The sequence below is a fragment of the Oncorhynchus mykiss genome, chromosome 24 (genome assembly GCF_057628025.1).
Source record: "Oncorhynchus mykiss isolate SJ-2025 chromosome 24, ASM5762802v1, whole genome shotgun sequence".
Taxonomy (NCBI): domain Eukaryota; kingdom Metazoa; phylum Chordata; class Actinopteri; order Salmoniformes; family Salmonidae; genus Oncorhynchus; species Oncorhynchus mykiss.
This window is the reverse complement of record NC_143045.1, coordinates 28798518-28814838: the sequence shown is the minus strand read 5'-3', so window position 1 is coordinate 28814838 and position 16321 is coordinate 28798518. Positions and strand designations below refer to the sequence as shown.

Here is a 16321-nt window from a genome sequence, read left to right as displayed (position 1 = left end):
AATGGGCCTTTGCCAGTTTTTACTCAGTTGATGTGAAATCATCTGCCTATCATTTTCTCTCATCTCTCTCCCTCCCTCCGCCTCAGACACAAACACATTTGGCAGAGCCTGCCCTATCTTTCCACTCCCTAGTCCCTGGCTCTGGCCCAATTTGAGCAGTATCAATGAGCAGTGGTGGCCCACCGGTGTCAAAAGACCTGAGAGGAAAAAGTTCTGTGCCGTTCTGTGAAGCGTTTTTCATGACTTCTCCCTCTGCAACAAAACTTCTCTCCAATGAGAGCAAAGAGAACATTTAGCCTCTAAGCATTTTAGTTTGGATTACACGGTGTGTATGCAGGGAACTCAGTTCAGACAGACTCTCATAAAGCTTTGCATATTTTACCATTTCAATGGCCAGAAAATCACCCTGTATAAGCTTCTGATCCCGGATAAAACTTCTGAACTAAGACACCCTCCAACATAGGACCTACACAATCACACAGCAACACACACATGCACATACAAAACAACTTTACCTGGTGATTTCAGTTGTCAAGGTGATAACGAAGCAGTCATCTGACTGCTGATTGGCTGTCTGACTGATCTGAAGAGTCAATCATACATGGTCTTTCAGCAGGATACTCTAGGGGACTACACTACAGGCTCATAAAGTTCCCTGAAACAAATATTTTCACAACAACTATTCGTAGACATGTCTCTTCCTCCTTTCTCTCCTCTCACCCTCTCCCTTTCTCCTCTCTCTCTCCTTTCTCTCATCTCCCCCTCTCCCCTCCCCCTCTCCTTTCTCTCCTCCCACTCTTCCTCTCTTCTTCTCTCCTTTCTATCCCCTTCTCCTCATTTCCTCTTCCTTTACCCTCTCTCCTCTCTCCTCTCTCTCCTCTCCTCTCTCCACTCCATTTCCTCTCTCCTCTCTCCTCTCCCTTTCCTTTCTCCTCTCTCCTCTCTCCTCTCCCTCTCCTCTCTCCCTCTCTCTCCTCCCTCGCTGTCCTCTCTCTCCTCTCCCTCTCCCTTTCTCCTCTCTCTCCTTTCTCTCCTCTCACCCTCCTTCTTTCTCCCTTCTCTCTCCTTTCTCTCATCTCCCACTCTCCCCTGCCCCTCTCCTTTCTTTCCTACCACCCTCTCCTTCTTATTTCTCTCCTCTCACACTCTCCCTCTCTCCTCTCCTCCTTTCTCTCCTCTCACAATCTCAATTTCCTCTCTCTCCTCTCTCCCTCTCCCCTCTCTCCTCTCCTTATCCCTCTCTTCTCTCCCTCTCCTTTCTCTCCTCTCACCCTCTCCCTTCTCTCTCCTTTCTCTCATCTCCCCCTCTCCCCTCTCCCTCTCCTTTCTTTCCTCCCACCCTCTCCCTCTCATTTCTCTCCTCTCACTCTTTCCCTCTCCTCTCACCCTCTCCCTCTCTCCTCTCCTCCTTTCTCTCCTCTCACCCTCGCCGTCTCCCTCTCCTCTCACCCGCTCCCTGTCTCTATCTCCTCTCACCCTCTCCCTCTCTACTCTCCCTCTCCTTCTCTCTCCCCCTCTCTACTTTCCCTCTCCTTTCTCTCCTCTCACCCTCTCCTTTCTCACCCTATCCCCCTCTATCCTTTCCTTTCTCTCCTCTCACCTTCTCCCTCTCTCCCTCTCCTCTCTCTCCTCTCTCCTCTCCCTCTCCCTCTCCTTTCCCTCTTTCCTCTCCCTCTCCTTTCACTCCTCTCCCCCTCTCATTTCTCTCCTCTCACCCTCTCTCTCTCCTCTCTCTCCTCTCTCTCCTCTCTTCCTCCTCTCCTCATCTCACTCTCTCTCTTCCCCTGAAGGTAAACTGCAGTAAGAGCGGTGTCACCTGAGGCAGTCCTACAGTCTGCACCATCCTACCGCTCAGTTCCACAGCTCCATCAGTTCCACTGCAGTCTCTGCTCCAAATGTATCCTCTACATTGATTTTTGTTCCTGCTCATCTCAAAGTGTCAGCTCCTTTTCCACTATTATTTTCAATGGTGTGGAAGCACTAGTCACTAGGCACACTGTTCTACACTAGAGATGGGCTACAAGTAGGTGAGCCTCCTCAACAGAGATAGATACAATGAACTCCATGACTTCATTGGAAATATGTATAACTGAATTAATATAAATTTATTTTTCATTGTAAATTGGAGTCAGCAGCCTTGGGTAGAGATATTTACATTGTAAGGGGAAGCTACAGTATGTAACTCATGCTAACTCCAGTCATTCACCCAGAAGATATCATGATACTATAGTGCTTTGTTGCTTCTCCATACAATAGAAATGCTCCATGGCCAGAGGCAGGGCCAAACGACTGGCTGCTGTCTCTCACCCTCCTATCAGTCCCTTTTTGGAGAGAATAGGCCTATAGGATAAGTACTGTCCTCCGGGGTATTAACAAAGATCGTAAACTCTAATAGGGATATTTGAACACATTGAACTCTAAATGGCCTCAAATGAGAGGAGTGTGGAGACATGCTGTCTCTCCCCCAGGCTATTCTACACAGGGAAGTAGAAAATAGAAACTATTGATTTCCAGTGTGCTTCAATGTGATTGCCTTGCTTTGTTTGTGTTTTGGTCCATTTTTTCTTCTTTCATTCGCTGCCTGTCCTTGTACAGAGTGATGCTCTAACCATACCTCCAATATCAGAACTAACAGAACAGAGTGATCCAAGCCCTACCATACCTCCAATATCAGAACTAACAGAACAGAATGATCCAAGCCCTACCATACCTCCAATATCAGAACTAACAGAACAGACGGATCCAAGCCAGGTTTTTGTGTAATTCTGTAGTAATTGGACTTACAGTTGAATTTGGAAGTTTGCATACACTTAGGTTGGAGTCATTAAAACTCGTTTTTCAACTACTCCACACATTTCTTGTTAACAAGTCGGTTAGGACATCTGCTTTGTGTATGACACAAATAAGTTTTACAACAATTGTTTACAGACGGATTATTTCACTTATAATTCGCTGTATCACAATTCAGAAGTTTACATACACTAAATTGACTGTGCCTTTAAACAACTTGGAATATTCCAGAAAATGGTGTCAAGGCTTTAGAAGCTTCTGATAGGCTAATTGACATCATTTGAGTCAATTGGAGGTGTATCTGTGGATGTATGTAACGATTTTCATCTGGTGAAGGAGAAGAGGACCAAAGCGCAGCGTTGTACGTGTTCATGAAAGTTTATTTACTGAACACCTGTGTTTACTGAACACCTGTGTTTTGTGGGTGATTATTTTCTGTTTAGTGTTTTCTGCACCTTACAGGACTGTACAATACAAAATAACAACGTAAATAAACGGAAAAAAAACGAAACAGTCCTGTAAGGTGCAGAAAACACTAAACAGAAAATAATCACCCACAAAACACAGGTGGGAAAAGGCTACCTAAATATGATTCTCAATCAGAGACAACAATCGACGGCTGCCTCTGATTGAGAACCATACCAGGCCAAACACAGAAATACAACATAGAAAAAATAACATAGACTACCCACCCCAACTCACGCCCTGACCAAACTAACACAAAGACATAATAAAGGAACTAAGGTCAGAACGTGACAATGTATTTCAAGGCTGACCTTCAAACTCATTGCCGCTGTGCTTGACATCATGGGAAAATCTAAAGAAATCAGCCAAGACCTCAGAAAACATTGTAGACCTCCACAAGTCAGGTTTGTCCTTGGGAGCAATTTCCAAATGCCTGAAGGTAACACGTTCATCTGTACAAACAACTGTATGCAAGTATAAACACCATGGGACCATGCCGCCGTCATACCGATCAGGAAGGAGACACGTTCTGTCTCCTAGAGATGAAAGTACTTTGGTGCGAAAAGTGCAAGTCAATCCCAGAACAACAGCAAAGGACCTTGTGAAGATGCTGGAGGAAACAGGTCCAAAAGTATCTGTATCCACAGTAAAACGAGCCCTATATCGACATAACCTGAAAGGCCGCTCAGCAAGAAAGAAGCCACCGCTCTAAAACTGTCATAAAAAAGCCAGACTACATTTTGCAACTGCACACGGGGACAAAGATTGTACTTTTTGGAGAAATGTCCTCTGTTCTGATGAAACAAAAATAGAACTGTTTGTCCATAATGACCGTTGTTATGTTTGGAGAAAAAAGGGGGAAGCTTGCAAGCCGGAAGAACACCATCACAACCGTGAAGCACGGAGGTGGCAGCATCATGTTTTGGGAATGCTTTGCTGCAGGAGGGACTGGTGCTCCTCAGAAAATAGATGGCTTCATGAGGGAGGAAAATTATGTGGATATATTGAAGCAACATCTCAACATCTAGAAAATTTGTGGGCAGAACTGAAAATGCGAGTGTGAGCAAGGAGGCCTACAAACCTGACTCAGTTACACCAGCTCTGTCAGGAGGAATATGCCAAAACTCACCCAACTTATTGTGGAAGCTTGTGGAAGGCTACCCGAAACATTTGACCCAAGGTAAAAAATGTAAACTTCTTATGCACTGGGAATGTGATGAAAGAAACAAAAGCTGAAATGAACCATCCTCTTTACTATTATTCTAAAGGGAAGCACAGCCGCGAGCTGCCCAGTAACACGACACTGGAGCTCCCCAGGAGTGTGTGCTCCTGTACTCCCTGTTCACCCATGACTGCATGGCCAGGCACGACTCCAACTCCATCATTAATTTTGCAGACAACTCAACAGTGGTAGGCCTGATCACCGACAACGACGAGACAGCCTATAGGGAGGAGGTCAGAGACCTGGCCGGGTGGTGCCAGAATAACAACCTATCCTTCAACGTAACCAAGACTAAGGAGATTATTGTGAACTATAGGAAAAGGAGCACCGAGCACGTCCCTATTCTCATCAACGGGGCTGTAGTGGAGCAGGTTGAGAGCTTCAAGTTCCTTGGTGCCCACATCAACAACAAACTAGAATGGTCCAAACACACCAAGACAGTCATGAAGAGGGCATGACAAAGCCTGTTCCCCCTCAGGACACTAAAAAGATTTGGCATGGGTCCTGAGATCCTCAAAAGGTTCTACAGCTGCAACATTGATAGCATGGTTGCATCACTGCCTGGTACGGCAATTGCTCGGCCTCCAACCGCAAAGCACTTCAGAGGGTAGTGCGTACGGCCCAGTATATCACTGGGGCAAAGCTGCCTGCCATCCAGGACCTCTACACCAGAGGAAGGCCCTAAAAATTGTCAAAGACCCCAGCCACCCCAGTCATAGACTCTTCTCTCTACTACCGCATGGCAATTGTTACCGGAGTGCCAAGTCTAGGACAAAAAGGCTTCTCAACAGTTTTTACCCCCAAGCCATAAGACTCCTGAACAGGTAACCAAATGGTTACCCGGACTATTTGCATTGTGTGACCCCCCAACCTCTCTTTTACGCTGCTGCTACTCTCTGTTTATCTTATATGCATAGTCACTTTAACTATACATTCATGTACATACTACCTCAATTGGCCCGACCAACCAGTTCCCCCGCACATTGGCTAACATGGCTGTCTGCATTGTGTTCCACCACCTGCCAACCCCTATTTTTACGCTACTGCTACTCTCTGTTCATCATATATGCATTGTCACTTTAACCATACCCACATGTACATACTACCTCAATAAGCCTGACTAACAGGTGTCTGTATATAGCCTTGCTGCTGTTATTTTCAAATGTATTTTTACTGTTGTATTATTTCTTTACTTACCTACGCACACACACACACACATACCTTTTTTTCGCACTATTGGTTAGAGCCTGTAAGTAAGCATTTCAGTGTAAGGTCTACCTACACCTGTTGTATTCGGCGCACGTGACAAATAAACTTAGATTTGATTTGTGTGAAAGATGTTACTATCGTTCTGATGACTTGAACGGTATTTGTGCCACAAATGCTAAAACGTTAGTGTGTGGCAACAGTGCCAGGGGAAGCAAAGCATGGATTGGTGTCATACCTTATACATTATAAGGCAAACATATGTCTTCTGTAAATTTCAGTCACAACAACAGATGGTAGTTCAAGACAAACACATTGGCACAATGTTGACATTGTTAATTGAAAGTGAAAAGTGTAGGTTTAGCCAGTTAGCACTTGGACTCACTAGTTTCTATCTACGGAGCCTACCATCTGCATAGAAACTGAATTTTAAAAATGTGTCGCCATGCCTACAAAGAAGGATTTACAGTATAACTGGGAATAAAAGCTACTTTATTTTACCCAGGAACATCCCTCCCTCCATCTCTCTATCCCTCCATCCATCCATCCATCCATCCCTCCATCTCTCTATCCCTCCATCCATCCATCCCTCCATCTCTCTATCCCTCCATCCATCCATCCCTCCATCTCTCTATCCCTCCATCCATCCATCCCTCCATCTCTCTATCCCTCCATCTCTGTATCCCTCCATCCATCCATCCCTCCATCTCTCTATCCCTCCATCCATCCATCTTTCCATCTCTGTATCCCTCCATCCATCCATCTTTCCATCTCTCTATCCCTCCATCCATCCATCCCTCCATCTCTCTATCCCTCCATCCATCCATCCATCCCTCCATCTCTGTATCCCTCCATCCATCCATCCATCCCTCCATCTCTCTATCCCTCCATCCATCCATCCCTCCATCTCTGTATCCCTCCATCCATCCATCTTTCCATCTCTCTATCCCTCCATCCATCCATCCATCCCTCCATCTCTCTATCCCTCCATCCATCCATCCCTCCATCTCTCTATCCCTCCATCCATCCATCTCTCTATCCCTCCATCCATCCCTCCATCTCTGTATCCCTCCATCGTTCCCATGGAGTCCTGTATAATACAGGTCTCAGTGGGGGAAACATCTGCAGTGTTGTTGTTATACTGTTGATTGGCTATCTGATTGCTGTTAGCTCCCTGTAATTGACTGACAGTAGGTGATGGATGTTCTCTGACTAACAGAGTAGTGGTCACATGCCTGGTTAACTGATTGATATATCCTGTTGCTGTTTGTGTGTGTGTTTGCTGTAATGTTTTCTGTGTTGGTGATGCGTTGGTTGGTGGTCTGTTATCGACGGTTGGTTGGAGGTTGGGTGGTGGTGTGTGTGTATGTGTGCGTGTGTTGTTTTGTTTCTGTGTCTATGCTGAGTTAATTGGCATGTATCCCGCTGGTGTTTTGTGACTAACTACGGTATATTGACAAAGGGGAAGTGGGTGTTTGGGGCCTCACACAGTGTCAGCACTCCTAAACACCCAACCTGCCCCGGATCAGTCAGAGTAAAACAGCATTGATGTGTTTAGGACCCTGTGTGTCGTCCAGTGTACTGCCTGTAGAGAAGAAATGAAGGCTCATCGTCTGATGCACTACAAACAGCTATTAAGTACACAGCCTAAAACATCTTCAGGTCCAGAATGCAGCAGTACAGCCATGTTGTGTTGAGGACTGGAGCTGTGTGATGAGGACAGTTGTGTTCCCTCAGACCAACAGAGCAGAAAGTGTGTTCCGTGTTCTCTCTGTCAGTCAGGGAGACAGTGGGTTCTCTCTGTCAGTCAGAGAGACAGTGGGTTATCTCTGTCAGTCAGAGCGATAGTGGGATGACATTAACTCACACAGAGCAGCCTTTCTGTAATTAAGGGTGATGAGACAAGGTCGAGAAAATCATGTCTGAGTTCCCTCTTAATTAAATCTCCTGCACACACACACACACACACACACACACACACACACAATCTCACACCACTCTGATTTCTCCAGTTCAAGCTCTAGCCAGAACACACAGGCTGAATTAGTATTAATACTTCAGGAACGGACAGACAGCTTCTCTTCTAGTGTGTGTTTTCTTCACTTCTCATCTGACTCATTTCATGAAGAGCATAATTACAGCATTTTCAATTTGGCCTCGTCTCTGGAGCTATGTGGCTGACAGTCTATCTCTGCCCTATAGCAGAGAGGGCCGGGGGTGGAAAGGGGGTGAAAGAAATATGTGAGTGAAGTGCAGAGAGGAGGTTGGAGGGCAATCAATAGCTAATTGGTGTGTGTGTGTAATTGGAGTATAGGGAAAGAGAAGCAGAGGTAAGGTATGGAAAAATACATAACTAGGTAATTAGATGCAAAGACTGAGTTGTATAAAGCACCGCTAGTCTTCAATAACTAACCACACAATTACAATAAACCCTTTACTGATGCTGTTATTACTGATGGTATGAATGTGTTATTATCGCTGTAAGCTGCTCAACTGTTGTAATACTACAGGTACCAGTCGGTTAATGTATAATTAAAGTTCTAAAAGGATTGAGAAACATTGATATTGTATAATGTGATTAGATAGAGGGTAGTGTGGGGTAGTGTGTTTTCAGTAGGGTAGTGTGTTTTCAGTAGGGTAGTGTATTTCTAGTAGGGTAGTGTATTTTCAGTAGGGTAGTGTATTTTCAGTAGGGTAGTGTATTTTCAGTAGGGTAGTGTATTTTCAGTAGGGTAGTGTATTTTCAGTAGGGTAGTGTGTTTCTTGTTGGGTAGTGTATTTTCAGTAGGGTAGTGTATTTTCAGTAGGGTAGTGTATTTTCAGTAGGGTAGTGTATTTTCAGTAGGGTGGTGTATTTTCAGTCTGTCGTGTTGTGTGTGTTCCAACAGTAGGAGAATGAAAGTCATGTTGGTGCCGATTAGAGCGGGGGTCCTGGCATTACTGCTGTGTGTGTGTGTGTGTGGTCACTCTCCAGCAGTGAAATCAGAATATGCCTCAGGCAGTGCCCATGTTCTCATACTCCCAAACTCCCCTTTCATCTCCCCTGCCACCATCCCTGCATCTCTCTCTGCTCTTATCAACAACCTCTGACTGATAACCTCAAACACTTAAGGGCTTGTAAACAGTGGTGTGTGTGAGTGCATGCTTTGGCCCAGGCATTTATGTGTGTTTTCTGATCTGGCTCGTCTTCTCAGAGATGCTCTGTCAGGTCTGATAATGATTGGGGTCCCCCAGAGTGTTTTGGCCCCGTGTCCCTGACATGGCCCTCAGGCTACAAAAACACACACCACCACTGGTACTACTGATAATAACTGCAGTTAGTCCCCTTGATAGCATTTCTTAACGTGGATAACTCAGTGCCCATCTGTATAACTTAAACTAGAACCATGACATCTAGTTCCTGCTCCTTCTCACTGCCATCTACTAATAATGTCTCATTCATTTGCATCCATTAGATTAGAACGTGGCCGTGCCGGGGATCTCCTTGAAGACTTGCCTGGGTTTTTCCAATCATAAATCTACCTCATGAAAGGCTAATGTGACATGGAGACACATATTTAGCTAACAATTTATCGCAGCAATTAGGGTGGCGAGTCCCACAGCTCTGCCAAGTGCCCCCCAACATCTGTTCCTGTTACCATGCTGCTGCCGAGCCGAAGCCGAGCCGGGGCCAACGGTTCAAAGCTAATCTGTCCCTCAGAAAGGCTCTCCTCTGCTGGGGGATCTGATATCAGCCTGGAGGTGTGACAAGCAGCTAGCAGCCCAGCGCGAGGCCATGTGTTTATTCATTCAACTTTGTAAAAGAGGTCGTCTGGCATGACGGTCAATGCTGGTCACCTTGACCCCTCTCCGCTCCCTGAGGTAAAATGAAATCACAAATTAGTTGTAGGTGTTCCTCGTCCTGCCATGCGCTGAGGTGTAGGAGAAAGAGTTTAGCATATCATTAGCATATTCCCCTTAATAGTGGGAAACTTCTTCACTTGGCTGTCCCCTTGCAAAAGAAGATGGCAGCTTTGAAAGTGCAGTTTAACTGCAGTAACTGCAGTCGACTGTTGTATTTTGCAGTGTCCTGCAGTTATACCGTACTCTGGTGTATATTTGGATGTATACTAGGCTTATTTTTCCTACCACAGTGATGGATTTAAAAAATATATGTTTTTTTTTTGTGGTATCAAGGCAACTTCACCCATCGAGACCATTACCTCTCCTCGTCACACACCATTTGCTTTGCCGTCTTTTTCTGATTATTTTCCCACGCAGCTTCTATGCCTCTTTGCATTGTAGGAGCCCATTTATTTCTGATAAGTTATTGTTCAGGTAATACAAAGGCAAAGTCTTACACAGCCTACTGAGTAGCTCTCTTTCTCTCTCTCTCTCATTCACTTTCTCTCTGTCTCCTCGCTCCTACTCTCTTGCTCTCATTCTCTTTCTCTCTCTCCTCATTTCCTTCTCTCTCTCTCTCTCTCTCTCTCTCTCTCTCTCTCTCTCTCTCTCTCTCTCTCTCTCTCTCTCTCTCTCTCTCTCTCTCTCTCTCTCTCTCTCTCTCTCTCTCTCTCTTCTCTCTCTCTCTCTCTCTCTCTCTCTCTCTCTCTCTCTCCTCTCTCTCTCTCTCTCTCTCTCTCTCTCTCTCTCTCTCCTCTCTCTCTCTCTCTCTCTCTCTCTCTCTCTCTCTCTCTCTCTCTCTCTCTCTCTCTCTCTCTCTCTCTCTCTCTCTCAAATTGTAATTTCAACACTCCCGCTGTAGAAGGAGATGAGATTATGTTCGACCGGGATGAAAGGGAAGAGAAAGGGAAGGAGGGAAAATAAAGTTGCTCTTATCACAACTAGCCAGCAGCAATGCGCACACAAAGCTTTGGCGGAATCCAATTTAGTCCTTCCTGTTAGTTTAAGTGATATCGGCGCAATTAGCCGTCACAAGTCAGAGTTTATAACTCGTGCTAAGTGATTTCCTCAAATCCCCAGTAAAAACGCAGGCAAGCGCCACGCATCTAAAGCACTCACCTCGCCAACTCCAAAACAGACTCTGCTTTGTCCAACCTCTCTCTCTCTCTCTCTCTCTCTCCCCCCTTCTCCCTCTCACTCTCTTTCTTCTCTCTCATTCTCTTTCTCTCCTCCTTTCCTTCTATCTCATTCTCTCTCCCTCTCTCTCTCTCTCTCTCTCTTTTTTCAATCTCTCTCACTCTCCCCTGTGGACAAATTGTAATTTCAGCACTTCCTCTGTAGGAGATGAGACATTTTGCTCTTTTGTTTTGGTCTGCCTCATTGTGTAGCTTTGTAAAATGATTTGCTGTTCCCTCATTGTCTCTCAAACGAACCAGGGTGACTTTGAGAGGTAGTATTTTTGGTTTTTTTATCAAGTTTTTCGTTACTAAGTTGTTGATTGTTTGTACGGTCTGGAGTAACAATGCGTGATGGGAGTGAGCGGCAGACTGTGGGCGGGCTGGTTTGTCCTTGGCATCTTCAGGAGAGTGATTCGTTGTTGAATGAGTGAGTTTGTTACTCCGGTTCCAGAGAGGGTGACTTTGTGGGTGACTCCGCAGTGGATTCATATTGTTGTTGTTATTGTTATTGTTGTTTCTCTGCCTGCTCAAAAATTAAACCGAAACCTTCCAGGGAATTGGAATGATCAGAGGTATTCTTTACAGTGCTCAACTGATTATATGAGCCCAATGCACATGCTGTTAAAAACGATGTCTCCTCAGATGAGTCTGAATAAGACTTCCTGGGGTTTGGTTGAGAAACCATGTCTCCTCAGATGAGTCTGAATAAGACTTCCTGGGGTTTGGTTGAGAAACGATGTCTCCTCAGATGAGTCTGAATAAGACTTCCTGGGGTTTGGTTGAGAAACGATGTCTCCTCAGATGAGTCTGAATAAGACTTCCTGGGGTTTGGTTGAGAAACGATGTCTCCTCAGATGAGTCTGAATAAGACTTCCTGGAGTTTGGTTGAGAAACGATGTCTCCTCAGATGAGTCTGAATAAGACTTCCTGGGGTTTGGTTGAGAAACAATGTCTCCTCAGATGAGTCTGAACTCTCACATACAGAAACCAACACACCCTAACCTGTCTCCCCTCCTCTCCCTGTCTTTCTCTCTCTCTCTTTTCAGGGGAGATCTGTGCATTTAAGATCCATGGTCTGGAGGCACCGTTCGAGGCAGTGGTGCTGAACGGGACGTCTGGTGAGGGCCAGCTGAGGGCCAGGGGCCTGGTGGATTGTGAGCTTCAGAAGGAGTACACCTTTATCATTCAGGCCCATGACTGTGGAGCAGGACCCGGGGGCACCGGGGGGAAGAAGTCACACAAGTGAGTTTGAAAGGCAGGATGTTTTTTTGTCTGTTTGTCTTCATGAATCATATGGATTCAATACTATGCTCCCTGCAACACTGCACTCTGAAGCCAAGCCTACTGTAATCAAATAACGTTGCTGCCTACTATCAGGCAGTAAGGAGGCTGTTACTGAGTGAGTGAGTGAGCGAGTGAGTGAGCGAGTGAGTGAGCGAGTGAGTGAGTGAGTGAGTGCAGGAGGAGTGGGTGAGTGTGTGAGGGAGAGCAGGAGGAGTGTGTGAGTGAGTGTGTGAGTGAGTGTGTGAGGGAGTGAGGGAGTGAGGGAGTGAGTGAGGGAGTGAGTGGGGGAGAGCAGGAGGAGTGTGTGTGGTTGAGACGGTGCTGCAGCAGAGGCAGCTGAGTCATGGAGACAAAGCAGCAGGCATGTTGTAGGTAGACCATTTAGATTGGTCATTATGGAGACACTCCTTATTCCATTAAACATATAAACCCGCTAGAACTGATGTAACGGAGACAAAGCAGCACGCATGTTGTAAGTAGACCATTTAGATTGGTCATTATGGAGACACTCCTTATTCCATTAAACATATAAACCCGCTAGAACTGATGTAACGGTGACAAAGTATTTGAAAACAACTGTAGGCCACTACAGCTCTTTAGATACATTTTCTCAGAGGTGGTTTAAAGTAAACAGAATTTTAATGTCGACTTTTCTTATGGATAACCGTATCAAGCGAAGGGTTTTACTCGTGCTCAGTTCTAGGGTCTTGAGCGCTGCGTGAGTGGACATTTGAAATGGAAGTTATGGGAAAAAGTCCACAATGAAAATGCCATTAAATGTGTAGAATGATATGGTACATTTACATCTGTTGGCCATCAAGTAGGCTATTCAAAACTATGCCAATGTAGGCTACTGTAACCTACCATTTGAGACAATAAATATATACTGAAATGACGATTTCACTGGAGTCATTGCATGCCAATTTGAGCCACTTGTGTAGCCTACCTGGAGCTGGCAAACAGATGTAATAAATAGCCTATAACTCAGGTTGTTGTTAAAGCCTTGAGTTATTATGCCATTGTTAATGGCCATTTTTACTTAATTAAATTAAAAGTTTTCAATTATGATCATGGTCACAGCTCTATCACAAATGCATCATTCTCCACATTTATTTTCAGGTTCACTGTAGACTTTTCCCTGAAATGAGATGTCGGCCTATCAGGGCTATAGGCTACCTGCATCTAGCTCAGCAAACCATGGCAAAGTTCATTGGCAATTATAAACCCAGGTTTTAGTCATTAGCCTATGCCTATTGAATTAACAAGTCAGTCTCACAAATAGGCCATTTATAAATGTTTGTAGTCTTGACATCTGGAAGATCCTACTTGCTCACATACGCTTTTTCACTTCTGCCCACACTTTTTCTATAGGGTTGAGGGCTTTGTGATGGACACTCCAGTACCTTGACTTTGTTGTCCTTAAGCCATTTTGCCACAAGTTGGAAGTATGCTTGGGGTAATTGTCCATTTGGAAGACCCATTTGCAACCAAGCTTTAACTTCCTGACTGATGTCTTGAGATGTTGCTTCAATATATCCACATAATTGTCCTGGCCCATGATGCCATCTACTTTGTGAAGTGCACCAGTCCCTCCTGCAGCAAAGCACCCCTACAACATGATGCTGCCACCCCCGTGCTTCACGGTTGGGATGATGTTCTTTGGCTTGCAAGCCTCCCCCTTTTTCCTCCAAACATAATGATGTTCATTATCGCCAAACAGTTATATTTTTGTTTCATCAGACCAGAGGATATTTCTCCAAAAAGTACGATCTTTGTCCCCATGTGCAGTTGCAAACCGTAGTCTGGGTTTTTTATGGCAGTTTTGGAGCAGAGGCTTTTTCTTGCTGAGCGGCCTTTCAGGTTCTGTAGAAATAGGACTCGTTTTACTGTGGATATAGATACTTTTGTACCTGTTTCCACCAGCATCTTCACAAGGTTTTTTGTTTCTTCCTGAGCGGTATGACGGATCATTGGTCTAATTATTTTTATACTTGCATACTATTGTTTGTACAGATGAACGTGGTACCTTCGGGTGTTTGGAAATTGCTCCCAAGTATGAACCAGACTTTTGGAGGTCTATAATTTTTTTCTGAGGTCTTGGCTGATTTATTTTGATTTTCACATGATGTCAAGCAAAGAGGCACTGAGTTTGAAGGTATATCTTGAAATAGATCCACAAGTACACCTCCAATTGACTCAAATGTTGTCAATTAGCCTATCAGAAGCTTCTAAAGCCATTGTCTGAAATTTTCCAAGCTGTTTAAAGGCACAGTCAACTTAGTCTTTGTAAACTTCTGACCCACTGGAATTGTGATACAATGAATTATAAGTTAAATAATTTGTCTGTTAACAATTGTTGGAAAAATTACTTGTGTCATGCACAAAGTAGATGTCCTAACCGACTTGCCAAAACTATACTTTGTTAAAAATAAATTTGTGTAGGGGTTGAAAAACAAGTTTTATTGACTCCAACCTAAGTGTATGTAAACTTTCGACTTCAACTGTATATCAGATGTGTACCACAGGAATGACTAAAACATACTTTTTACTTTTCTTTTCATGTTGGTAACCAGTTTATAATAGTAATAAGGCACCTCAGGGGTTTGTGGTGTATGGCCAATATACCATGGCTAAGGGCTATGTCCTAAGACCATTCCTTAGCCTTGGTATATTGGCCATATACCACACCTCCTCTGGCCTTAATGCTTAATCATAGCAGTCCAAACAAGTTAAATCGACATCCATTGATGGAAAATGATCTAGAGAGTTTAATGAGGCTGATTTATCTTATCTTGCAACATTTTCTTCTTAGCCTTCTTAGCCTACGTCGCTAAAAATTATGTTGTTATTCCTTCTTTATTCGCTCGATAATGTAATGGAAAAACGCTTTATTGGATAAATGTGGCATCTTTTGCTGCAAGCATTTTTTGTGGGGCTAGTTTTTAGGCCTTGTGGGAGGCTTTTCAGAGGTCATTTCAGAGGTCATTTGGAAACACATTTTAGCTAGACCTGGAAACCCTGGTGTTTCAGCAGTGTAGGATGAAAACAGCCAGTAAACTATTTTAAAGTGGTGCATTGATGAAAACGATTCAACACACCTATGAACTAAGGTGTCCTCTGAAATTGCTTTCTCCACGGTCTCTTATGACTGTGTCATTTCCACTCTGTGTGTATCTCTCCTCACTCTCTTGCTGCTCACACCTTTCACCTTCCTCAGCGGGAGCTCACACAGAAAACTATCATCTTCTACAGACACACACACACACACACACACACACACACACACACACACACACACACACACACACACACCAGGCCTTGAATTATAGCAGCAGGTGTGTGCAGGGGCGCAACTTTCACTGGGGACAGGGGGTTATGTCCCCCTCATATTATGAAATTGCATTTTTGTCCCCCCCAGTTTTATCATTGGAACGTGATACAAAACGAGGCAACGGTGTGCTTTAGGACCAAGCAGACGTCTCCGAGCGGTCGGTCAGGCTGTTCGGAGTGTTTCTCCAGCAACATTAAAAAAAAAGTTTTAAAAAATGTCCCCCCCACTTCTAAAACTAAAGTTTTGCCCCTGGGTGTGTGAATGAGTAGGTACACGTCATCCAGGTTATCCCTGATTGTGGGACGTATGAAGTAACACAACTAAATGTAAACATACATTCTGTGACACAGGTTCTGTGTGAGCATTCAGAGGAGACAGTCTTAGCTTCAATAGCCTGTCCTTCGCGGGCGTTCCTTATCTTGTCTGTTGGCCATTTCAGGGACCCGGACGAGCGGAGAGGAGAGCGTCAGTCAGCGTGGCTCTCAGATTTCAAGATTTAATAAATCCCTGCCAACGGCTCAGCCCAAATAACACGTGACATGTCAGCTCCGCCGAAGGAGAGCAGTCAAGAAAATGACACAGTAAAGAGAACAGGCGACGGGATCAGAGGTGACACAGGGACCGTGGAGCTTTCACTTTATTCATCCCTCTCTCCCACTCTAACTCCCTCTCTTCTGGTGTAGCCATCCTCTGCCTCATATTCTTTAGTGTTTTTAGCTGATTCTGCATTTTGTCTCGTTGTCTTTGTCTCTTTTCTTGTCGTCCTGACCTCTCTCTCTCTCTTTCACTGTTGTCTAACATCACATTACCTATATCATACCTACAGTGCATTTGGAAAGTATTCAGACCCTTGACTTTTTCCACATTTTGTTATGTTACAGCCTTATTCTAAAATGGTATAAATAAAAAAGTCCTCATTAATCTACACACAATACCCCATAATGACAAAGTGAAAACAGGTTT

General features: G+C 44.5%; 1 protein-coding gene across 1 annotated transcript in view; it reads left to right on the top strand.

The window, feature by feature from the left end:
* Window positions 1-16321, top strand: part of LOC110503384 (calsyntenin-2) — a 501875-nt gene that overhangs the window by 327393 nt on the left and 158161 nt on the right. Inside the window, exon 3 of the mRNA XM_036962198.2 lies at window positions 11790-11985. Within this exon, the coding sequence (XP_036818093.2) occupies window positions 11790-11985 (196 nt within the window). The remainder of the gene's footprint in view (window positions 1-11789; window positions 11986-16321) is intronic.